This window comes from Gymnoscopelus braueri, assembly GCF_963280865.1.
Source record: "Gymnoscopelus braueri genome assembly, chromosome: 9".
In the NCBI taxonomy this organism is placed as follows: domain Eukaryota; kingdom Metazoa; phylum Chordata; class Actinopteri; order Myctophiformes; family Myctophidae; genus Gymnoscopelus; species Gymnoscopelus braueri.
The window spans coordinates 40,938,998-40,965,759 of NC_137610.1; the positions used below are offsets into that span (position 1 = coordinate 40,938,998).

General features: G+C 42.5%; 2 protein-coding genes across 2 annotated transcripts; both read right to left on the reverse strand.

Moving 5' to 3' along the window:
• Positions 1-17,875: 17,875 nt before the first annotated feature.
• Positions 17,876-19,348, reverse strand: LOC308092630 (potassium voltage-gated channel subfamily A member 1-like; the record flags this gene model as incomplete). Its single annotated transcript, XM_080438644.1, has 1 exon — positions 17,876-19,348. One exon carries the CDS (start codon positions 19,346-19,348, stop codon positions 17,876-17,878), a length of 1,473 nt encoding a protein of 490 aa, XP_080294770.1.
• Positions 19,349-22,540: 3,192 nt separating this feature from the next.
• LOC308092631 (shaker-related potassium channel tsha2-like) lies at positions 22,541-26,086 on the reverse strand. Its single transcript, XM_080438645.1, has 2 exons — positions 24,390-26,086; positions 22,541-22,911 (listed from the first exon to the last, which is right to left on the reverse strand). Exon 1 carries the CDS (start codon positions 25,854-25,856, stop codon positions 24,420-24,422), a length of 1,437 nt encoding a protein of 478 aa, XP_080294771.1. The 5' UTR covers positions 25,857-26,086; the 3' UTR covers positions 22,541-22,911; positions 24,390-24,419.
• Between the last annotated feature and the right edge of the window lie 676 nt (positions 26,087-26,762).

Sequence of the window (26,762 nt, forward strand, 5' to 3'; positions counted from 1 at the left end):
CCTCCAGCAGTCCAGTTAACCACTTAAACCCCTGTAGTCTTAGAGAACTGGACTTGAGTTACAACTGTACTTTGAACCACTCTTTCTGTCTACACACCAAATCTCTTTGCCAAAAATAGCCGATCTACAAGCTCACAATGTCTAGCCTTGCGATGCATTGTGAGCTTGTAGATCTGCTATTTGTGGCTAATGTTGACCCCCAGAATATGGTTGCTGGGGTTCAAGTGGTTAATGTGCCCCATGAAAAAAAAGGAAAAACTAGCATGCCCCCTCATCATCTGACACTATGTTACGGCTATATGGGTGGGTATAGTGCACCATGTACACTTGTTCATCGGCATTATGACATTTAAATATTAGGGCTTTATTCGATCCCCTTATTCAGAGTAATTGAAAACAAGTGTAAGAGCGCAAGCTTCACTTCCTAAGTTCCTACATAAAAGCAATCAATAGTAAGGAGAGCAAGGGTCAGAGCCGTGGTAATGACACAATCTGCTTATGATCATAGAGAGGTCTTGTCAACATGCCAGGACAAGATATAATGGCCAAGAGTAAGATATAGAGGACAAAGATTTTTTTTAAAGAAAACAATAATAAGACATGGGAATATTAGTTTGATGAAGATATGTGATCTGATGCAGGGTACCGCAGGGGATATGGGTGGTAATTCGATTATTAAAAAAAAATCTATTTATTTATTACAACAAGAAACAAAGAATGGCCACAGCTGCTGGTCATATCATTCATCCGCAGCAGTTTATACTTGTGTGTTCTACTTTATCTGCAGTTTCACCAAGTCATACTGAGTCACACTATCCTCCTGAATCATCAATATTTTACCTGAACATCACAGTGGAGCCAAAACACTTACAGCAGACACATGCCAGCTTACCTTTCCACACCACAACAAGAAGTATTCTTGGTAAGGTCAGGGCCAATTTGTCTGTCCAAAAAGCACCCCAATGCAGAGGTTTTCCTACTGAAGTATGAGAAGTGATACCAAATCAATAGAGGGGCAGAGTGGAGGAGAGACCTTAGATGAATGACTTTGACGCTAGGAGCGAAGACGGCGAGCTGAGCCGTTGAGACTGAGCTATGGGGGGGTGGAGATAGTGGAGTAGGGGGATTGGTCCAGTGACAGGATCTATAACATTTAAAGGATTATTGCCTTTCCCACCCAAGAGTTGTTGTCTAGCAGTGGTTCCCTATACTCCCATCCCTCAGGACCACAGGTTTTCTATACCATTGGTTCTCAAAGTGGGGTCCGGGGACCCCCAGGTTAAATGAGCTAATATAGCGTCACAATCATTCTAACCACTTTAACCATATTTTATACTTTGGCTATTTTTGAAAAATCCCTGGCACAAAATAGTAATTTTGAGATTGGGGGGGTCCGCAGGCAAATACATATTATTTTGGGGGTCCTTGACATCACTGTTCTATACTACTAGATGGTGAACACAATTAAAGACCTGGTAGGATGGAAAACCAGTGGTACCAGCGTGTAAAGCCATGGTGTCTGCCTGTCTGGTAAGAAGTAGGCACTACACACAAATCACAGGCCTTGCTTAAGCCCTACATACATATGCTTTGAGTCACCTTTTCAGCAGAGGTGTGGATTCCTCACTGTTTATGAGGATTCTCAAGTTGTGTACATCTCAGCACAGCTCACATGGTGTTAACCTTTGTGGTTTTGCATCAGCCAAACCTGCTGGAGTGCAGTGCGGTGATGTAATTGAAACGGGAAGGTCACAGTGCTCGGTGCAATGATGTTAGCTTTTTGATTTCCCCCTCCCAGACAAGTGAGCTGACACTGCAGGCTGGACAGGAGGAGAGTGTAAGCTGAGATTCACATCCCAGATACCACAAGGACACATCTAGACTGGAGGCACAGAATCAGATCTCACAACAATAGACGGATGGATGGATGGATGATTGGATGGAGGGATGGAGGGTTGGACAGATTGATGGCCTGGTTGGACAGACCTGGAGACTTGTGTCAGACAGATGCACAGTGAGACTTTTGTACATACTTCTGCACACTGAATGTGTGGAATTGATTTATACTTAAATGCGTGCCTGTGTCATGCACCGAAAATAGCTGATATGCAAGCTCACAATGCATTGTGCTGCTGAGACACATTGTGAGTTTATAGATCTGCTATTTTTGGTGCGTGCCTGTGTCACGCACCGAAAATAGCCGATATACAAGCTCACAATGCATCGTGCTGAGACACATTGTGAGCACAACCACCGCACAAGTAGTAGACATCAGGCATAACAGCCCTTATCAGCTCTCAATGGATAAACTGCCCCACAGATGGACGAATAACTCCCTCATAATGAAAGTCCACTTCCTCCTTGCAATCATGACCACATCTTACTCTTCCTTCCTCCATCACCACCGTCCCTCCAACCCCTCCCCCCCCCTCCTTCCAGCCTTAGCTCATATTTTCTTTGCTGTATCACTGCAGTGATGTAGGGCTGTCAGTGGCCAAACGATAAAGAGTTACATTTAACTGGCCTGAGTTTCACAAAGACCATTTGTGGACTTCCACAAGGACGAGCAAATTATGGACGTGCCCCTTAATTATTAAACAAGTGTGTCAGCAGCCTGGTCTGATGGAGGTAATGCAGAAAGGAAGTGGGCCTGAGAGAGGGGCCTTGGGGATTGGGCATGGGGGGGGATTCAAGTGGGGGGGCTAGGGCCTGGGGGATGGGTGGAGAGAGACCCAGGGGCAATAGTACAGTATGGCTCAAGCATAAGAGATGCAATATTGCTGCCGTAGCAGATTTGTATATTGTTAACATGTCTATATGAGTCTATATGGGTCTGTTAGAGGTGGACTGTATGCAGGCATTAAAGCAAGAGTCTCGCTGATTGGAGGCATAGATACTGTAGCAACAAAGCTGTACAAAAGAAAAAAACTGAATTGCCTTTTATTATAAAATGTCATACTTTGCATGCATAGCTATCATGTCAGATATCCTGTTTTTGGATGATATCAACAGGACTGGCATGGTATTTCTTTTTTTTTATCTAATAGGGATAAGAGTGTCTTCAGTGAGCCAGAGATCTGACTCAGGAGAATCAGATCATCCCTTCTGCCTGTGCGTGTGAGCGTGCGCGTGTGCGTGTGCCTGCACGTGTGCGTTTGCGTGTTCCTGTCATACCGTAGGCCACATTTTGGGACAAATTCTGGATATCAAACCAATTGATTGAATTGGATTTTACTGAAGTTTCCTAAGGGATGTGGAATGAATAGAAGTCAATGCAATGTCCCCAAAAGTTTACAAAACCAACACGCATGCGTTTTTAATTGATTGATTGATTGATTGATTGAATACTTTAATGACATTATTAACAGTACAGGTAGTACAGTCAAATGTTATGCTAAAAGGATAACACAGAAAGCCTGTGGGGCTTGTTTCCATTGTGGTGTACTAGTGTGTGTGCGTGCATGTGTGGTTTGTCGATTGTGTGTGAAAGCATAATTGAGAGGGAGAGACAAAGAATCCACTGTATGCTTGCGAGCCAACTGGACATCAGCACAAAAACAAAACAAAAAACATTTGCACAACAAATGTCCGACTACTATCCAAGGCCAGGATTAGCCTGGCAAGGCCATACTAATATCACTGCCCAGGGCTGTTTTGTTTTAGCTGTGGCAGATTCGTATGGTTTCCCGGCTAATCCAAGGCAGTGTTATTTTGACAGCAAACTAGCAGATTTTGTTTTAGTCATGTTTTATATTTTATTATTGTTTGTCTTTAAATGTCTCTATGAATTGAATACACAGGACCACAATGAAAATAAGCCCTAAGGGCTTTTTGTGTTATCCTTTTAGCACCTTTTGTATACATTTGTACCACTGTACCTTTTTTGCAAACTGTTAATAAAGAATTCAATCAATCAATCAATCAATCAATCAATAGTCATCTGAAATGTTTTAGTTTTAGTTGACTAAATCTGCATTTGATTTAGTAAAATGTCATGACAGGCCTTGATGGCGTCGTAATGCCTGATTTGTAGACCGGCTACCGAAAAATTGTCGATCTAGAAGCTCACAACATGTTTTTGATTGATTGATTGATGTAGTTTATTTAGAAAGACATGAGAATAGTACATGACAGTACATAACAGTACATGGAAGTACAAATTCACAATACAAGGTCTACTAAACTGGAAACCCTCATTAAGCATAACGCTTGTTTAAGATGAGAACCCCATGCACACAAATCATGATGAAATATAAGAGGCAGGCAGATATACACACTACTATACAGAATGTCATACAATCAGCTTTCAGGTTACTGGTATGACGAGAGAGAAAAAACATATATATATATATATACAAAAGAGGAAAATGAAGGAGGGGGGGGGTAGGGGGGGGTAGGTTAAGACTTAGACAGGGGCCATTTTCGAATTGCAGCCTCCTGAAGGTGTATCTTTAGGGCAGTTTTGAAAGTGAGTAGGGTTTTACACTCCTTTACTCCTTTTGGTAGGGCATTCCACATTTTTGCTGAATAGCATGAGAACGAGTTCATACCCTTAGTTGAGCCAAATCTGGGTTGAACATGATCAGTGGAGCTGCCTCTGGTGTTATGATCATGGACTTCATTAACATTTTGGAAGTATTTTGACAAATACAGGGGGATCCCAATGTTGTGGTGTATCTTGAAGACCAGGCCCATAGCAAGTTGCTGTACTCTGTCCTCAACCCTAAGCCATCCAATCCTAGCAAAATGAGCAGGGGTTAGATGGGTTCTGTGATTGAGGCCAAGAAGTAGCCTTACAAGTTTGTTTTGGGATGTTTGGAGCCTTGTTTTTAAGGCCTTGGAGGTGTTGTGATACCATGAAGTGCACGCATAATCATAATGACCTCGAATGAGGGCCCCTGCAAGAATCTTCAGGGGCGACGCCCCAGTCTAGCTTGTATTTTCAACATACAGCATAAAATTACTTTTTCTGGATCTCTTCTTCACTCCCTAACATTTTTAGTCTAGTTTTTAATTGTTGACAAAATTGTCAATATTTAGTCATAGTTTTACTCATCATAGCTTTTATTCGGTTTTCGTCAGTGGAAAAACGTGCGTAGTTGACGAACATTTTTCGTCATAGTTCTAGTCGACGAAATGTACACTGATCCATAAGGAGACGCGTTCTAGGGCAGTGGAGGGGACATGAAGGAGTGAGAGGAGGAGGAAATGGGGGAGGAGGTGATAAACTCGTCGGCATCCCGCTACACCACTGACCGACAGTCCTTCAATTAGTCCAGCAGACGGATAGGGGATTACCAAGACTGCAGTGGATTGCAGCAGCACAGTCTCAAATGACTCAGAGATGGTACACATGGAAACCCATTCAACCAAATGGTTCCGCAAGGGTCCGCTTGTTTTCACTTGTAGGCTACTACTACTCTCTCTGAGTTAACCCATTCAATCCGGAAACACATCTGTGTCATTTTAGATTTCTTTGGGCTATTCGAAAATAGCAGATATACAAGCCGCGCTTGTAGATCTGCTATTTTTGAAAAATCTTGAACATTTGTGCAAATCTTTGAATTTTTAGAGATAAACATTTTTATCTCAAATCTTTGCTTCTGGGGGTCCCTCGTCCCTGGAACTAAATATTTTGAGATGGGGGTCTGCATGTCATGAAGGTGATGGGGGTCACCTTCATGACATGAAAAAGTTTTTAGCACCACTGATATAGCAACAATAGCTTTTTTTTTAAAACTGTTAGGATTTAGAAGAGATTTGTCAAATGTTTGACAAATGAACATTTGACAAATGTTCGCTTTAAAAAATATATGTATTCAAATTTGCACAAATGATCTACAAGCTCATAGCGCGGCACTCAGTGCCGTGCTATGAGCTTGTATATCTGCTATTTTTGAATAGCCAAAGAAATCTTAAAATGACACAGATGCGTTCCCGGATTGAATAGGTTAAATGAACACGGAGGAGTTTATTGTGCAGCTGCTCCCTCATTCCCGGTGAAGATAGATGGCTGGGTGTATGTTTTGGGACGGCCCTCACTGTACTCATCTCATGTTAAACGGAGCGGCGCGTAAAGGCAAAAGGGCAGCAACACGGGCGTGACCGGGGGTTAACCACTTAGACTCTCTAGACCAGGGGTCTTCAACAGGGGGCCCGGGCTCCCTAGGGGGGGTCCTCAGAGTTACTACAGGGGGGCCGCCAAATCTTTGTGTGATAGGATTTTTCTTTTCTTTTTTTTACATTAGCCACTTGAACCCTAGCATTCCTCTATTCTGAGGAGAATTTTTGCCAAAAATAGCAGATCTACGATCTTGTAGATTGGCTATTTTCGGCAAAGAGGTTTGGTGTAGAGGGGAAAAGGAGCAGACCAAGTACAAAGTGAAAGTTCACTAAGTATTAAATACTACGGTTTAAGTGTCAAAATGTCTGAAAATAATTAATATATTATTAACATTAATAATTAACATGAATCCAAGATACACTGATGACAGTGCTGTCAAACAAGTATATGAAGCTACCTATGAAATCTATGAGTTTAATCTGCAACACAATTTTATACAATATGTAGTGGGGGTCCCTACTTCATCTCTCTGTCAGCTAAGGGGTCCTTGGCCTGAAAAAGACCCCTGCTCTAGACGTAGTAAACTGGACCTGAGATGCTCTGTACTTGGACCGCTTTTTTAAAATAAATGTCTACACCAAATCTCTTCACCGACAATAGCCGATGTACTGTACAAGCTCACAATGCGTTGCCACTCTGCTATTTATGTCTAATGTTCCCCCCAAGAATATGGATGCTGGGGTTCAAGTGGTTAAACGGAATGGGGCCTAGAATCAAAAGGGCAGCACACAGGTCTGGTGTGAAGGCTTGATTCCCCTGTCAGACTTAAAAGAACAGCCAATCAACCCTATTTCTCAGTTTTCCATGTACTGTATGCAGAGACCTTCAAAAGCCTTGAAAAGGAAACGAGGGCTGCGCTTAAGAACTGCAGTTTGTTGTGAGAGGGCCGGTTGGCACCATCAGTTTGGTTTAGTTTAGGTTTTTCCATTTCAAAATACACCGTATGGCTTTAGCGTGTACGAAGGACCGTTTAGGCATCCAGTCACCATGACAACGGGTTAAAACAGAAAACTGATGTATACAGTTGTCTCAGCATCCAGTGGGCAGCAAACAGCAGGTAATGCAGTATTCAGAGAGAAAAAAAGAGTAATTGCTGATTCTTTGTGTGTGTGTGTGTGTGTGTGTGTGTGTGTGTGTGTGTGTGTGTGTGTGTGTGTGTGTGTGTGTGTGTGTGTGTGTGTGTGTGTGTGTGTGTGTGTGTGTGTGTGTGTGTGCGCGTGCGCGTGCGTACGTGTCTGTGTACATGCGTACGTGCGTGCTATATATATATACAAGAGTCCATGTGTGTTCAGGTGAATGAGAGTTAAAGAGAGAGACAGAGAGAGAGATGTAGGGATATTAGGACAGACTGAATGCTGCTGAAAGCAACCGGAGGCAGTGATGGCATGAGGTGATATTAGATGCTGTGCGCTGCTGTGTTGCTACTACAGGATACCAGGCAGGAGGCTCTGGAACCGATCACAACGTTTCAGAGAGGACGGGGTGAAGGAATGTAAGAGCAAGCATTGTGATAGAGTGGAGAGATAGAGAGGAGGGGGAGGAAGATGTTTGAGGGAGGGGAGGAAGAGGAAAGAGAGAGGACTACGAGGGCGGAGAGAGAGAGAAAGGAGAGGGAGAGAGAAGCAGCGGGACCAGCGCCAGCTCACCCCACCCTTGCTGCTGCCTGCAGAGTGAGGAGTGCTGCATTTCCTGAGGGCAATGCAGAAGAGGAGGAAGAGGAGGCTCGTCTCTGTGGGTCATTGGATCCCAAACGTAGGGCAGGGAGATAGGCACAGATCATGGTGAATGGAAAAGTCCGATTTCTACTCCATAGTACGACGGTGCAATGGAGTAAAAATTACGCTAAAGGGACCGAGAGACAGACATATGATATGATTGATGGATAGACTTACAGACAGACGGTCAGACAAACGGATGGATGGAGAGACAGACAGATAGAGAGAGAGATGGAAAGACAGACAGACAGACAGACAGACACAGATAGAGAGAGACAGATAGATAGGGAGATGTAGAGACCTACAGACAGACAGACAGACAGACAGACAGACAGACAGACAGACAGACAGACAGACAGACAGACAGACAGACAGACAGACAGACAGACAGACAGACAGACAGACAGACAGACAGACAGACAGACAGACAGACAGACAGACAGACAGACAGACGGACGGACGGACGGATGGAGAGACAGACAGATAGAGAGATGGAAAGACAGATAGACAGACACAGATAGAGAGAGACAGATAGATAGGGAGATGTAGAGACCGACAGACAGACAGACAGACAGACAGACAGACAGACAGACAGACAGACAGACAGACAGACAGACAGACAGACAGACAGACAGACAGACAGACAGACAGACAGACAGACAGACAGACAGACAGACAGACAGACAGACAGACAGACAAACGGACGGATGGAGAGACAGACAGATAGAGAGATGGAAAGACAGATAGACAGACAGACAGACACAGATAGAGAGAGACAGATAGATAGGGAGATGTAGAGACAGACAGACAGACAGACAGACAGACAGACAGACAGACAGACAGACAGACAGACAGACAGACAGACAGACAGACAGACAGACAGACAGGTGAGATGCAGCATTCACACTGTGGTGCCCATGTTGTCCAGTGTTCTCTCCAGCCCTCAGAGGACACGGTGTGGGAATGAATCATTTCCACTGCAGGGTCTTACATCACTTTGATTTTCCCAGAGACACTTCTAAGATTAGATTTCTGTGTTTGGATCAGACTGTTGTCTGTCCATTGTCCTCACGCCACACAGCCAGGAATTCGGAAATGTGTGCAACACGTCTTCATCTAACATATAGTCAAATATTAGCTTGATTGTTTTTTTTTTTAAAGTTAATGTGGGTGGGTTAAAAAATAAAAATGGTTGTCATGGTTATATGCAAGCTAGTTGTATTATCTAAGTTAGAGATGAATAAATAAAAGGCCTGACAGGCTCGATATCTCAATTTGTGAACAGAGAAGGGACCTTATGATTCTGACTCCATGGTTGCATAACAACTTAGAATCACCTTAGTGTAATGACCACCCTCATATGAATGACGGAATAAGTTGGAGGAAGTGGCGAGGACTGTTTTTATTCAGGCCTAAGACTGCTGTGGGTAACTCCAAGAGAATGACAGAGATAAGAGGTCCCCTCCTGGGAGAGGAGATTAGTGTGGACCCATTACCTTAGCACCATGAGACACCATTAATGGTTTCAGAGAGTACAACCCGGTGGAAGGACAGATTTAGATTGAGAATCTGTCTCCATGTGACACCATGTATTTTGGTTACTACGAGTGGCTAGTAGTGTAAAGTTTGAGGTCTGCTGAAGGCGAAGCTCTTAATCATATTAACCCTGGCATCCGTATTTGGGTGTATTAGGCATACAGATTTATTCAAACGTATTACTTCAGTATTGAATAGCATTAATGTATTACCATGTGTTTATCTTACTCACTGTAAATCGCTCTGGATTAAGATGTCTGAATTGTAAATAGCAGATCTACAATTCACTATGATGTGAGCCTATTTATGAATAGACGAAGTGTAAAATAGCGCTTAAGTGGTTTATCAGAGGCAGTCTAACCTTATGTGACTTGTTACTGTGCAGAATGCTTTCATTCGTGCATGCTCAACCTATTTTCTGCATGTCTGCTTTCAGTTCAAAAAGTTATCAGCAGTGGTGGAAAAAGTACTCAAATTTTTTACTTAAGAAAAAGTATCAATACTGAAATTTAGAAATAATGAAGTTTAGAAGTACTAATTTAGAAAGACTGTTACAAGTAAAAGTCCAGAATTTAAAACTTACTTGAGTAAAAGTACAAAGGTATTGGTATCAAAATGTACTTAAAGTACCAAAAGTAGAAAGTACTCATTATGCAGAATGTCCCATTTCACAACTTTTCAAATGTATAAAATGTATTAAAATCTTTTGAAAATAGTAGATTTACAAGCTCACAATGTGTCGCATCGTGACGTATTGTGAGCTTGTAGATCGGCTATTTTCAAATGGCCGAAATGTATATGGGGCTGAAGTCGGTAATGCATGTTTTGCAATAATAATCAAAGTCTACAAAGTAACTAGTAACTAAAGTTTGGAGTAAAAGTATAATATTTTCCTCTGAGATGTAGTGGAGTAGAAGTAAAAGTACTGAAAATTGGAAGTACTCCAGTAGAGTAAAAAATACCATAATTTTACTTAAGTACAGTACTTGAGTACATGTACTTAGTTACTTTACACCACTGATTATGTTTATCTGTACATTTCAGAGCAGCTTTCAAAGAGAAAGCAGTTTTTGGCTCAGTGAGGATCTGAGCATGCTCAAGGACAGTTTGTTCAACATAATGGCCCTTGATGGGTAAGCATTGCAGTCATGGCTGTTGAAATATTTAGTAACTGCTATGCCATCCCGTTTCTGTAACTGTTCATGCTGATTTGCAAAACAATATGTGCAATCAATGTGTGACAAATTGTTTGTGTAACTTCTGAGAAACCAAATAAATGATATTCCTTAATTAATTATTATTGTCATTACTTTTCATTGATTTAATGAACTTCCCTCTCTCTGGGATCAATAAAGGTTTATTTGATCTTATCTTATAGCTAATTTTATTTTATTTTTTTAATTCAAAGAATTTCAAAACATAAAATGATGTAGAAACAAAATTCAAATGTTATGTCTTTTTACATAGCCAAAATAGTAGATCTACAAGCTACAATGCATCACAATGTGATGTGTTTTGAGCTTGTGAGTATATAGGGTGGTTAATACTGACAAATCTGTGATATAGGTCATCAGATTACTAAATGACTGTATCATTTAAAGGTCAGAGCTGGACAGTAGCCCAGTCTGTAACTTGAACCCTATACATGTTAACTAGGCACCATGTTCAGACACCCCTTCCACACCCGAGCACAAATGAGCACAGACTCACCAGATCCTTAAAAATTTATTGAAGTCAATGTAAGATGAACTCATAAGTGATATAAGAAACAAAAATAAAAATTACCCTTGCATAGATCACAGACCATGCCTTTGTCGTCATCTGACAAACTGAACACACTGTAAGCATAATCCTTTGAAAACACAACATGGACATGATATCAAAGTAAGGCTTGACTTAAACTTCATCGCGCGACGATGTCGTGTGCCGAAAATAGCTGATCTGCAAGCTCACAACGCGCAGATCAGCTATTTCCGGTGCACGGCACCGGCACGCGACAAAAACAAGATCAAGATCAACACATCAGAGAGTTTGGTACATATATAGGCATATGGATGAAAACAAAAGCAGGAGTTCAACAGTCCTTTGTGTCTCTGAGCTGCTCCCAACTGGGCCAGCATCCCTTAATAGTGCACTTAAGTCACATTCTTATGTGCATGCTTGACAGGAAGACAAACTCACATCAGTCACACTTCTGTCGCATTACTGCCACAGACATGATCTTCTCACTTCTGGTTACCATTTTGTCACTAGGCTTAGTGCAGTGAGGCTTGAGGTGAGCGAGGTACAATTTACTACACAACAATCCCAAGTTCCCAACAATATGCAAACTCTTGTCAAGACCTTTTATAGCAAACTAGAATGTCTCAAAAGAAATACTGTGTAAAGTAGGGTCTGTGACAAAAGGCCCTGTTTAGTCTCCCAGATTGAATACAGATTGAGCCTAAACCAAGACTAGATTATGTCTATAAATGGATCTTGCCCTTTTAAGACACCTCAATCCTAGAATAGGCATAACCTGTGACAAACTAGCCCTAAAGCATAATTTACTGTCCATCACACAACAGTGTTGCTCGTAGAAAATAACAGATTTCTAATCTATACTGATGCATTGTCGGCTTGGAAATCAGTTTTGTTTTTTGTTTTTTTCAAATTTTTATCCCACGATTTTGTAATCCCTTTTTTCAACCAGTGCCAATTCCCTAAGCATGTAATCCTGGGCGCTACTCTCCCTCTGCCAGCCTGGGGAGAGCCCCGAACTGAGCTCATGCTTCCTTCAATGCACGAGGAGTGAGCAGGCCGCTTCTTATCACCTGACTGGGGGGAGTTTCCGCGGTAGGACGTAGCGCGTGGAAGGAACACGTTATTCCAACCAGTTCCTTTTTTTGGTAGCCCCGCACTGATGCTTTCTTCAATGCATGAGGAGAGTGAGCAGGCCGCTTCTTATCACCTGACAGGGGGGAGTTTCCCTGGTAGGACTTAGCGTGTGGAAGGAACACGTTATTCCAACCAGTTCCTTTTTTTGGTAGCCCTGCACTGATGCTTTCTTCAATGCATGAGGAGTGAGCAGGCCGCTTTTTATCACCTGACAGGGGGGAGTTTCCCTGGTAGGACTTAGCGTGTGGAAGGAACACGTTATTCCAACCAGTTCCTTTCCCCTCCATCAGGCGCCCCGGCTGACCAGGGGGAGGCAGTAAATAGGAGGCAGAAAATAACAGATTTCTAATCTAAATGATCATTTAGATCTGATCATGCATCTAATCTGATGCATTGTCGGCTTATAAATCTGTTATTTTGGATAAGCGACACCATTGTGTGAAGAAGTATAAATTTGACTTTAATGACCTTGCTCACATACAGAGTCTGGCGATCATAAGCTGTACATTACAACCAGACATTTGAAATCAAGTTCTGAACAGGGCCTTGTGGACGCCTGGGTGAAAGCAAGGGTTTTTTAAATGATGCAACCATATTATAGTTGATCCACAGTTTGAAAGGCAAAGCTCATGCAGTCTTCCATTGATCATGCAAGTTTTTGCGATCAGTAGGTTGCTGTAGAGATAGGTATCTATACATTAGCTGTAGATTTTGGTGACTGAATTGTTAGTATGGTGTCAGAATGAAATTTCTTTTTTTTTCTTCTTAAAAGCAACAAAGAGAGAGACCATATGTATTAATGCTAATACACGTTTTGTCCATTTGGCCATATCATTTAGTGTACAGTGTACAATTGATCATAATAGGTTCATCATCATGGCTTGCCGAAGGAACGTAATGAGTCTTTGATATTTCAGTATTATGGCATGTTCTTCCTAAAATAATCAGTCATAGTACAGTGCCACAAGAACAAAATAGGACACACAAGGAAACACATTAAAATTCATCATTGGTTTTCATAATTGCAATATATAGTAGTTGCTATTTTCTATTTTCTGTAGCTAAAATGGCGTTGTGTTCTTAATACATTGATAGAATAGTTTTCCCTTATAGTTTAATTAGGTGAATATCTTGATTTCTTTTTTTTTTGGTGACCTTCTCACTCATATTTTCTTTTAGAGGAGCATCATTTCTGAAACATTAGGCTAAACATTGCAAAAAAATAAACATATACGTGAAACAATATAGGCACCTTCTCCGACTCCCCCACAACACATCAGCACACATCCATTCAGTCCAATGGGTTGATGCTAGCATCCTCTAAGTGCATTACGAGCTGTTCCTTTGGGACTGTGCTATATGTTCACCTATAGCCGCCTTCAGCAACCTTGGATCTGACTGGAAAACCACTCCAGTTAGTCCAGTCAGGAGGAGGATGATGCCTAATTCATGCTCCGTTGTATGACGGTGTATAAACCTGGCTTAACGAGGACTGCCACTAATTGCAGTACCTATTACATATTTGGCTTCTTTGTTAAGATGGGGGGTAGATGTTCTCCTCTATCATTGAGCCCCTGCTGACAGAATCATAGAGCAGAATGTAAGAGAGGTTAGTACATAAACAGCCATATTGTCAGTAGCTGTCAAGTGATCCGCAGTTTCTGTCCAAAACAAGACCTCCCCCACTTCACAAAAAAGCATCTAAGAAATGGGTATCTGCTTTTCTATTGCTGTTACAATGCACGTTCTGTTGGGTCATAGAATGCATAGCACCATACATAGATTGCCCTCATAACAATACAAGCCACTACACTTATACTGTGAGGGGTAATCAAATGTATTCTCTTAACTTCGCTTTGAACTGTGGGGTGTACAGTAACTAGGAGGACATGTTCCACAAATCAGCACTTGTCCAACACATAAGCCTCAGTCATTGGAGAAACTCACATGACAAAAGCCAAGATATCAATTACCTGAATTACCAGTGAGTTGTATAGTATGTATGATATACTATAGGTTTGCTATAATTTTGTTCTGGTCTTTCTCAATGTAGAGTTATAATATGTGGTATTGGGGTGTTTTTATGTAGATTTTGATGCCCTTCTTAATGAGTATCCATTGTTGAGGATCCCTGACATGGAGGTTTATCTTTTTTGCACTCATGATAAGTCACTGACATCTAGAATGGCTCTCGAGTAAAGCCTAATTCATACTTTCTTGCAAGATGGTGTCACTTGCTGAAAACAGCAGATTGTCGGCAAGCGACACCGTCATAAAACCAAGGGTGAATTCGGCTTAATTGCCCAGCCTGAGGCAAATTCTCTTCTTCAGCAATACAGTACAATGATTAGTACCAATTATGAAAAGCACATACAGTACCCTATGCTAACCAACCAGCTAGCAATAACAAATCATCTGATCTAGATTCACAGAATCAAAATAATCTTGTCCCAACAAACTGTCCATGTAAGCTTGCTTCCCCAGGTAATGCATGATGGTACAATAAATGGGTCCTATAGTGCTCGCAAAGAGTAGCCTTTGCAGCCAACAGAAATGACATTCAGGAAACACTGCCTTGGTGAGTTTTTACAGGGCTTTGTGATTCTTAAAATCTGAAAAAGAAGAAAAAGGGGTAAAATACTTTTCTATTCAATGACTGTAATGAATATATTTGACACAACTGATTTCAGCGTAAGCATAGAGTGATGTTGATGAAGCATTTTCAAGTAGTGTCATTATGCTTTGTCACCTTGCAGTCAGCCTATCTACCTGTACATTTAAATGTTGAGTAACAATATATTAAACTACTACTTGTATACTATACTATATGATAATGTCTAACAAGCAGGTTTAGTGGATCAACTTAACAAAATGATTGTGCAAAATAGAGAGACTGCACGTGATGTGCATTGTAATGCCCAAGGATTGCAATGTGACAGATTTATGTCAAACATTTCCAACTGTCTTTTCCAGACAGCTGTATTAACACATTCAAGCTAATGTTTCTAGGGCACAATGGTATAGGCCATTATTTCCTAGCAAATGACACACAAAACAGTCAATCCCATCTAGTTTGGAGAGTCAGGCAATCTCTATAAATGATGCTCTACAAATGCATGTTTTTGATTGTGCGTAGCTAGAGGGAAAGAGGAAAGGAGCAGGGTTGGTACACTATTTGTCTTAAGTGCTCGTGTAAAGGTGATGTTTTGGGACTACTCTCGAGCTCAGTATTGCATGACTGCAGTTTACACCTAAGGATCCATTTTACATTGGCAAAGGAAGGACTGCACTGAAGCTTGCAGCTCTGCAGTTAGTTTAGCAATGACCTCACTGAGGTAGAAAGACTGAAAAGGTTCATGGCACATAAACACAAACATAAACAATTAGGAACAGAACACAGGCAGAACATGTTAAAAGCAACGAATATTCCCTTCTTATCTGGACTGTTGAAATGTGACAATATAGCTGATGCTTAAGGGCATTTTTAAGTGCATGACAGCATGGGAACGGGGTTGTGCATGACAGTCGTGGATCATTTTTGTCAACAAAACATTCTCTTGCCGTTTCAGACCTTGATCAGCATTGTCATCATCATTCATGATATCATCAACAGCATAAAATTGTGGAAAACAGGAACTACACCAGATCTGCTCAACTTCATGGAATCCAAAGTACAGAGGCACTTTCACCGGTACTGTTGGCGAGAGGGGAACAGGCCCGGCGCGCCGCTAGCCGACAACGGTAGTGGGGAGGGTGCGTAAGTACGGACGGCGCACGCGCAAAGCAGCTGAAGTCCTGGTCATGTCTGTCTGTCTATCAGTCCCTCCTGGTACACAAAACAACACTAACCGCTTTCTTAACACGCTGAGGAAGGCTTGACGCCGAAACGCTATTAATTAAAAAGTACCAGAAGGTTTTTTTTTAAACTGGCAGTCTTGACTTAGGGGGCGAGATGGTCCGGTTGAGGGGGAGTTGCCCCCTCACGCCCCCCTGTGACGCCTAGCCTGGGGGGGGGGGGGGGGGGTAAAGGCACTAGCAACTAATGTCAAAACAATTCTTTGCAATATGAAGATAATTTTGGTATAGTTATTTTCTGCGGTTTCAAAACCAACATGTTCTAAAATTTGGTGTTAAAATGGAAGCATGACTCATAATATGTTTAACGTTTCTTGTTCAAAGAAGGTCCATGCACTGCACTATTGAAGTAATACTGTTATTGGTGCTTATTATGATTATATGCATTTTTGATATTATTTCTTCAGCTTCTTCGACTACTCTTTAAATTAGAAATTCTGCATCCCCGAGTTGGGTTTGGATATATTTTGTCACGTTTCAGAAAACATCCAGGGTTAAATTCCTTAGTTTCCCTGACAATATGGCACTACAAAGTGCCTGAACTGCAACAAGCTGTATACTGATGTCATGCATTAAATATACAGTACCAGGATACAAATGTACCTCAGTCAATAGGCCATAATGCAGATTACTTTTTTCATGCTATGATCTCATTTATGTACTGTTCCCTTAAGAATTAACATTCAATTCCTATACTTCTAAATGATTTGCATTTCAAATTAAAAAAACTATCCAGTGCACTCGTTGTGAAAATGTATGAGAAGATTGGAATGGTGGCGGGGATCCAAAAGAACATCTTTACCATTATGAGGTATGTCTCATGCATGCCAATATCAAAATGTAAAGTCTCTAAACATGCTCACGTGAAGCTCTTTTCTTTTATCATTGTGCTGTGTTGCATCTAAAGGGCATGGCATTGAATCACTTGGTGATATCATATCATAATTACAGCATCTGCTGGAAAATAGCAGCATTGCGGATGTCCGTGAAGCGAGTATCACCATTTCTTTACATCCAAAACGGGACAGATCAGTCTGTTTCCTATAAGGTGCTTTGCTGAATAAGTAGATCCTTTGAGAGGGTGTTGCCTATAACCTCCACGTGCCGACCACTGGTCTGTGGATCAGTGGTTCTCAAAGTGGATTCCAGGGACTCTCTGGGTTCCTTTAGAGGGGTCTAAATTGACCCTTACAAGTCTGTAACTCTGACAGTATACAGATGAAGCCAAATGGACCCTAGTAATGGGTCCATTTGGTTCCATTTGTATCCTGTCAGAGTTGAGGGGAGACCTTGAAATGTAAAAGTTTGAGAACCATTGCCGTAGATGCCCGCGTTGGTCTCTGTAGACTTTTATGATGCGATCATGTGCAACTCGCGGACATGTTATCTGTAAATCCATGCATAACATTGTAGTTCTCACGCTTTGTCCTCTGATAAGTCATCGTGAATGGCTCTGCGTTCGATTCCGGTTGCGCCGCGTCATGTGCGTAATAGTTGATTTTTTTTGTATTATTATTTTTTATTTTTTCAGAATATGTATATAGGCCTATTTGCAGGATCATAAGCATTAATTACTCTATTTACCTGTCATATACTTTAACAGCTTTGTTTTTTCGATTTCCTTTCTATATAGCTGAGCATGGTTATTGGCCTAATGCCATGGAGCGCTTTGGGGAGGTAAATGAAAGCATTCCTAACTGATAGTCTACACTCCTCATAATATGACAGTCTCATAGAGATCCCATGTATGGTGCCTATAACTGGGGGTCTACACATCAGTAAGCAGCTTGCTTTTATTTACACAGTTCTGGTTGGCTATAGTGCAGTTGCCAGTTCTGAGGTTAGCTTCTCTAAAATTGTCGATGCTATTGTTAATATCTCCATCGATCTCCATATACTCTGATTTGCTGACGCTCGATGAACTACGGCGGCTAGAATTAGTTTCGGAGGGTATATTTGGGTCAACATTGAGCAGCTGGGCCTGCTCCTCTCCCTCCGTCTCCCGGTGGTAAAAGTAGTTGAAGTTGGATACAATGACAGGCACCGGGAGTGCAATCGTCAGCACTCCGGCAATGGCACACAGCGAGCCTACAATCTTGCCCCCTATAGTAACAGGGACCATGTCCCCATAGCCCACAGTTGTCATGGACACAACAGCCCACCAGAAAGCGTCTGGGATGCTATGGAAATAGGATCCTTGCTCCTCGGCCTCTGCAAAGTACACGGCGCTGGAGAACAAGATGACACCTATGAACAGAAAGAAGATCAACAATCCAAGCTCCCGCATGCTGGCTTTGAGGGTCTGCCCCAAAATCTGCAATCCTTTTGAGTGTCGTGACAGCTTGAAGATCCTGAAGACTCTGACCAGACGGATGACCCTGAGGATGGCTAGAGATGTCGCCTGCTCCCCCACCCCCTCTTTCTCCGGATCTTCAGCCAACTCGGTACCTAGTGTGATGAAGTAAGGAATGATGGCCACTATATCAATAGTGTTCATCATGTTCTTGAAGAAGGCCGGTTTACTAGGACATGCAATAAAGCGTACTATCAACTCAAAGGAGAACCAGATTATACAGAGGGTCTCGATGATGAAGAATGGGTCTGTGAGGATGTTTGGCTTGTAATAAACAGTTCTGTTCCCAACTTGGACCATCCGACCAGCTGGGTCCTCTTTCAATTCTGGTAGAGTCTCTAAACAAAATATTACAATGGAGATCAGAATGACCATCACAGAAACAATGGCAATCCCTCTAGCAGGGCCTGAACTCTCTGGGTGCTCGAAGAGCAGCCAGATTTGACGCTGGAACTCCTTCTCGGGCAACGGTCGCTCTTCCTCTCTGATGAAGCCCTCATCCTCGCGAAACTTCTCCATCGCGTCCACTCCCAGCTCATAAAACTTAATCTCTTCCGAAAACATATCCAGCGGGACGTTCACGGGTCTCCTCAGGCGGCCCCCGGACTGGTAGTAATAAAGGATGGCATCAAAGCTGGGGCGGTTTCTGTCAAAGAAATATTCATTTCGAAGGGGATCAAAGTATCGCATCCTCTTCTTCGGGTTGCCCAGCAGAGTCTCTGGGAACTGAGAGAGAGTCTTCAGCTGCGTCTCGAACCGCAGGCCGGCGATGTTGATGACCACCCGCTCGCAGCAATCGTGGTCGTCATGGTCCGGGGGATAAGTGTCCTGCGGGTGTCCCGGTACGGCCGCTGTCTCGTCCATGTTATCTCCTGCTACTACGGTCATTCTGAAGGATGGTTCCGGTCGTTCTGATCAAGCAGGCATTCGGGTTTTTGATCAAATTTCCACTGTAGTGCTCCCCACTCCCACAAATGTGTTGTTGTAGTCCCCAGATAGGGGGGTTGCTGGCTTTGCCTCAGTGCGGCTCCACTGCGGTTCTCGCTGACTCGACCATTGCTGTTCCCCGCTGCATCTGCTACTGCTGCTGCCTCTGTCACCCAGTCAGAGAGGAAGAAAAAAAAAAAAGGAAAAAAGAATGGATCGAACAGCCGAGATATTTGCTAGCTCAGCGATTTCTGCCATATATTTATTTATTTATATATTTGCTTTTCTTAGCCCACTATACAAGTGGAAACATTCAGTACTATAGGAACATGTAATCCATTACCTGCCACCATGCCAGTGCTAATGACACCGGGCACTTATTGATACTCTCATCAGTGTCAATTAGCCTATGTTGTGACGCATAAGATTTGAATCTGCAAAGCCAGTCATGTTCACTACAAACACGCATACAAGCGTATTGAAAACAATTACATTCTTAGACAATGTCTCTTAACAAAGGTTTATAAGATTAAACCTTCTCTGTAATGTTATCAGGTTATAGGCTTACCTTGGGTTGACCGTTGAAGGGTCCCGAGGAGTGCGTCTTATTCCCGTGTAAAGTCATCCACCGACAGGGTCACCCCGTGGTTGTCATATGGCGTTAACACTTTACATTACACCCACCAGAAAACAGCTGGAGTCTTTCCTGTGCTGCAGATCACATCCTACCATGTCCGTCACAATCGAATAAACCTATAAAAACCCATAAACTATTATACTCCTAAGTTCTCTACATTGAAATATCATTAGGCAAGCCACAGATCAAATTGTGACAATAAAGGAGAAAAAAAGCTAAACGAAAGGAAAACGTGCATCATCAGAGAGCCGCAGTGTGTGTCTTGTCGGTGCAGCGGCACCTCAGTCAGTGTGAATGGCTGTAGCCAGCCTCCTACCGCAGGAGAAATTCTTATGCTGCAATTCAGAGGGGAGATACATTAAGGGGCAATAAGCAGCCCTTGACATTTCCAGACATTACTGCATCAGCACAAATCCGCGGTTATGCGAGTAGACAAGATGACGGGCAGAATGTGTTTCACTTCAGCTATAAGAGCATTATAATAGAGACCTGGCGTGTCTAAACATGAGAGAGAAACAATTCATGTGGAGGGTCACATGCTTTTCTTTTTTCTTTTTCATATCAATCATGTTGTTGTGTTTTTCACTTGGAAGTATAGCTACAGCGGTGGTGGAGGTGATGGAGAGGAGAGGAGAGGAAAGGAGTGGAGGATGGATGAAGGGAGGCGGGTGCAGGGGGGGGGGGGGGGGTTCGACGCAATGCAGACCGGGCTGTACTAAAGCACGCTGCCAGAAGTTCTCTACTACACCACAAAAACAAGAGCACTTGTGTGCCAGCATTAGCGCAAATATCTGATCTAAGAGGGAGAGCTTGGGATAAACTTTACAAGGACTATCATGTCATTATAGCATAATGTATATCTCTACAATACAGATGTTCAGTTGGTGAAAGTCAACCACTGGATCTCAGGATTCACACATAATCTCACATGGCTACTATAGGTGGGAGAGTTATTATAACAACGGTTATGCTTCTTCACGCCTGCCTGTCTCTGCTGCTCTGCTCGACACTGCAAAGAAGCCTCCAGAACGCTCGCCCCAAAACACAGTCGCCCGGGGGCAAATCCGGCGACCTCCGAACGGTTGCCACCAGGTATTCCTAAAAGTAACCTCAGTAAATATGCCTAAAACCTAACCTTATTCCTAAACGTAACCTCAGTAAACTATGCCTAAAACCTAACCTTATTCCTAAACGTAACCTCAGTAAACTATGCCTAAAACCTAACCTTATTCCTAAACGTAACCTCAGTAAACTAGGCCTATGCCTAAAACCTAACCTTATTCCTAAACGTAACCTCAGTGAACTATGCCTAAAACTAACCTTATTCCTATCCTAAACTTAACCTCAGTAAAACTATGTCTAACCCTAAACTTATTTCTAACCTTATCCTAGGTAAAACAAATACAAGAAACGCTGGGGGCGAGCGGTCCGCGAGAAAAATGGAGGTGAGCGTGTTTTGGGGCGAGTCTTCCGGTTACCGTTTCAGCACCACGGACAGCACCACGTGATTGCGATTGTCCCTGATTGACTCGCCTCAAAGCGCGTGTCAATTGGTTTAAATCAGGGGGTCTTCAACAGGGGTTCCGGGACCCCTAGGGGGTCCCCAGAGTTACTACAGGGGGTACACCAAATCTTTGTGTGATAAGATGTATTTACATTAATCACCTGAACCCCTAGCATCCCTATTCCGAGTAGAACATTAGCTGGAAAAGAGGTTTGGTTTAGAAGGGAAAAGAGCAGACCAAGTGCAGAATCAAAGATCAAGTTTACAAAGTATTAAGGGTTTGAATTAGCCAGGCTAGGTTTAAATGGTTAAGTGTCTAAAAACACACATTTAACATGAAGCCAATGTAGTGGGGGGTCCCTGCTTCATCTCTCTCTCTCTCTCTCTCTCAGCTATAAGGGCTCCTTGCTTAGCTTGGCCTGAAAAATGTTGGAGACCCCTGGTTTAAATTCCAGGGATAAATTAGAACGCAACCACCCAGGTAGCTAATAGCTGTAGGCTATTTTTTTTTTCATAAGCACTATTTTAATAGGATACCTGTATGTTTAGCTTTTATTTTCTTCCACCACAACTTGGGTTTGAGTTACCGTTGTTGTGGGCTGACTTGAACCGTTCCTCGCGTTCAAATTCTATACAAATGAACCCACATACCGTAATATAAAAGCCTATAAAAATAGATATAGCCTATTCATCAGACATTTTACTTAGTTAATGGAATTTGTGGCAAGACCATTTATAGGCTATTGCAGTTCTCTCATTTCCCTATTCGGCACCAAAGGTTTGTAGCCCAATTAAAACATACACATAACATAAACAAGGTAGGCTACATATGGAACTGATTAAACGGCATTTCAGCTTATTTTAGGCAAATTCGTTTTATAGATTCGTGTGGGTCTAATCTGATTGATATAAAGAGGGGGAATAAGAAATTCAATATTTTCTGAAAATAATTTATTTATAAAAAAAAAAGAATATGGACTAAAAGTTCACATACATCTTCATATTAGAAAAATATATATCTTTCCTTACATTTGTGTGACTTACAATTGGTTTGTTTCATGCAGACGTCATAACAAAAAGGTCTTCTGGGAAAACTAGTGCTAGAACAGCAAGTTACAATTAAGTTAACACAATCTAAACCACTTGACGTGATTAGATCAAAAAAGCTCAACACGGAAAAAAATATCAAATTCATACAAAAAGCACCATTATGTACATAAGGCCAGGCCACTTATAGAAAGAAAGCATGGTCATCTATAGGGCCTAAGAAAAAGAATGTTGTTTTGATGGCACTGTCCATGATATAGCAATGTCCACTTCCATTTCTTACAGGCAGATACTTTTTTGGGGAGTTGCTTCTGACGTTATTTTACCCTGTGCCTCCTGCAAATAGGGAGAAAACAAAGCTCACTATTGTACAATATAAGTATATATAACATCTCATCAAGTGCAATTAATGCAGGCAGCAGTGGTGGAAAGTAACTAAGTATATGTACTCAAGTACTGTACTTAAAGTAACTTAACTTAAGTAAAATGAGGTATTTTTATTTTACTGGAGTATTTCCAATTTTCTGTTCTTTTACTTCTACTCCAATACACCTCGAGGCAAATATTGTACTTTTACTCCACTACAATTATTTGAAAACTTATGCGTCACCATGCGACGCATTGTGAGCTTGTAGATCTGCTATTTTCAAAAGATTTTTATAAATGTTATGCATTTGAAAACTTGTGAAATGGGACATTCTGCATAATGAGTACTTTCTACTTTTGGCACTTTACGTACATTTTAATACCAATACTTTTTTGTACTTTTACTCAAGTAAATTTTGAATTCTGGAACAGAATACATTGCAGTATTGATACTTTTACTTAAGTAAAACATTTGAGTACTTTTTCCACTACTGGCAGGCAGCCAGGCATCTATTACGCACAGTTACGCACAATCAACAGCAACACTCCTCAGCGCTACAGTTACAACACAAAGTAGTAGGCTACGAATTAATATTATATGTTAATATTCCACACACTGTTGTTAATCTCGAGCAAATAGTAGATATAAGGGTCTGCATCGTTTTTAATCAACCACGCCGTGGCGCTCGAAGCTCACATATTCAGGCGTAGCACAAACCATTGGTCCAACAACAAGAAGAAATGCCGAGAGAAGTTTGTTATCATAAAGGCAATGATTAGAGAAAATAAGAAAAACGTGCATTAGGCCTATAATTTTCGCAGCATACAGTACAACTCTACAGTATACACGATACACCAGTGGTTCTCAGTCCGCGACCCCCCAAAATAATCATATTTGAACTGGGGACCCCCCAATATTATCATATTTGAACTGGGGAACCCCTCAAAATAGTCATATTTGAACTGGGGACGCCCCCCCTCCCCAAAAAATAAAATAATAATAATAATAAATCATATTTTAACTGGGGACCCACCACCCTGACAAGCACTTGGAATTGTAGCAGTTGAGGCAATACGTTTAGTTTGATTCCACAGAGAAATATTGTGAAAATAGCAAATCTACAAGCTCACAATGTTGATCTGCTATTTTCACAATTTTTGCCTCTTATGTTATTAGACAATTTGGCCAATGTTTGACCAGTTTTTATAGTAGGCCTATAGTTTGTTGATTACTTTTGATGCAGTAATGGTCTTCTTTTCCTTTCATTTTTAAAAATGTGTCTTAAACAAACGTCCTTAAACTGTCACTTCACTGTCATCTAGCCCCCCCCCCCCAATCATGTGGGGACCCACAGGTTGAGAACCACTGCAGTACACTACACATCTAGGCTGTAGGCCTACAACAGAGACCTTCAGCAGCTTCTGTCTATGTTCTCCAGAACACTCACCAAGACACTATGTACGTGCTTTATGTGATTCTATACATCTGTCAGTTGTCCTGCGTACTGCTCACATGGACTGAAGTTAACGTATTTCAAACGGTCACATTCGTCGTCATCGTCGATGAGTGACAGCTTGGCGACAGTCGAGTCAGAGTGACTGCCGTTAGAGTTTGAGTTGAATTCACCAATAAAGGGGGTCTGCTGCTGATGCCCACACGTCACGTGTACGTACTCATGGCTTTCCTCCTGCTCGTTTCCTCTGTGGTAGAAATAATTGAAATTTGACACAATTACGGGGACAGGTAAGGCTATGGTCAGTACGCCGGCGATGGCGCACAGAGATCCAACGAATTTACCCCCAATGGAGGAGGGACACATGTCCCCGTATCCCACCGTGGTCATGGTCACCACGGCCCACCAGAACGCATCGGGTATACTGGAGAACGTGGACTCGGGGTCCTCGGCCTCTGCGAAATACACGGAGCTAGAGAATAAAATAACTCCTATCAGCAGGAAGAATATGAGCAGTCCCAGTTCCCTCATGCTGGCGTTGAGCGTCTGGCCGAGGATCTGGAGACCCTTGGAGTGTCTGGAGAGCTTGAAGATCCTGAAGACTCGGACGAGACGGATCACCCTCAGGATGGCCAAGGACGCAGCCTGTTCGCTGCCGCCCTGGTGGTCCGCCAGGTCCAGGCCCAGTGTGATGAAGTAAGGTGCAATTGCCACGACATCTATCGAGTTCATGAGGTTTTTAAAGAAGGCCGGTTTGCTGGGACACGAGAGAAACCTCATCAAAAATTCAAAGGAGAACCACACTATGCAAAGTGTCTCAACCTGAAAAAATGGATCTGAGAACAGGCTGGGTTTTTTCCCAGGACTCGAGCTGTTTACGGGGCTGTCGTTCCACGTGGCAACTTCTCTGAACTCGGGCAATGTTTCCAAGCAGAAGATGATAATGGATATCAAAATAACCATAACAGATACTATGGCGACCCCCCTCGCGGGTCCTGAACTCTCGGGGTATTCGAACAACAGCCATATCTGGCGCTGAAACTCCATATCAGGCATTGGACGTTCTTCTTCCCTCATCATGCCCTCGTCGTCTTTATAGATCTCTATAGCCTCCTCCTCGAGCTCATAAAACTTGATTTCTTGCATGAATATGTCAGTGGGCACGTTGACAGGTCTCCGGAGCCTCCCCCCTGACTGGTAATAATAAAGGATAGCGTCAAAGCTGGGCCTGTTCCTGTCGAAAAAGTATTCATTTCTCAAAGGATCAAAAAAGCGCATCCTTTTACGCGGATCACCCAACAGTGTGGACGGGAAGCGAGAGAGTGTCTTTAATTGTGTTTCAAAACGTAGACCTGAGATGTTGATGACGACCCTCTCGCTGCATTCTTGGCCTGCTCGCTCCAAATCGGCCACATCGAGGACTACAGGCTCGTCGTGGTTCTCTGGGGACACCACGGTCATTTTTGACCCACCGAGGGTAATCCCTCACTCACCTCCTCGTCCCCGACCCTTGGTCTTTGACTGTGCGTCGCCCCCACTCTTTCTGGAACAGGCCGACGCTATATATATTAGAAAGCAAAATCCTTGCTCTGAAAGTCCCAACAGGTTGCCACCGTTAGTTGTTGACTGATGTCCAGAACGGTTGCTCTAGTTTTTATAACTCTCCTCTTGTTGGGTTAGTCCTTTAGAATGATCAACTTTGAAATGCATGGATCACCACCACTTGCATAAGCTTACCCAGTGGCTAGAGGTGGCTATCATATTCACACCAGTTTAAACTCCAAAGCCCTCCCCAACTTGGCTGACGATCCTGACGTGATGACACTTGCTGCTGCTGTCTGTCCCTCTGTGGCTCAGTCAGTGCACTCTGTTTGTGGCGTGCAGTTTAAGTAGGCCTAAGCATTGAGTGAAAATGAACTGAAATCTTTCCCTGAATGGCATAGCTTTTTTAAATATTATTAACAGTGAGTGAGCCCCTGCAGTCTCACTCTTGTTAACACCTGTTAGGTACTAATGGTTTCCAGTCCGGGGAAATCCCAGGTCTAACATGAATAAAATACCACATTAGTGATCCACCCTACAAATTAGTAGGCTATGTGGCTATCTTGGAGCTGTCTTGGTGAGTATGCAGTGATTTCTTAATGTGTTTTGAAGCATGTAGCCATATAACCTGGGGCCCTCCTGAACCATGCCAGTGGAAACTGCTGGCTTGACTGACACTTGAGTAGGCATGGAGGGAGAGTGTCTTCTTGAGGGAGCCACTGCCAAAATAACACTCCCCGTTCACAGCGTTTAAAGGGTTCGATTTTACAACTTGGAACATGGGGGCCCCCAAAGACATGTAACCTAGGCCTGGGGTCACCGAGA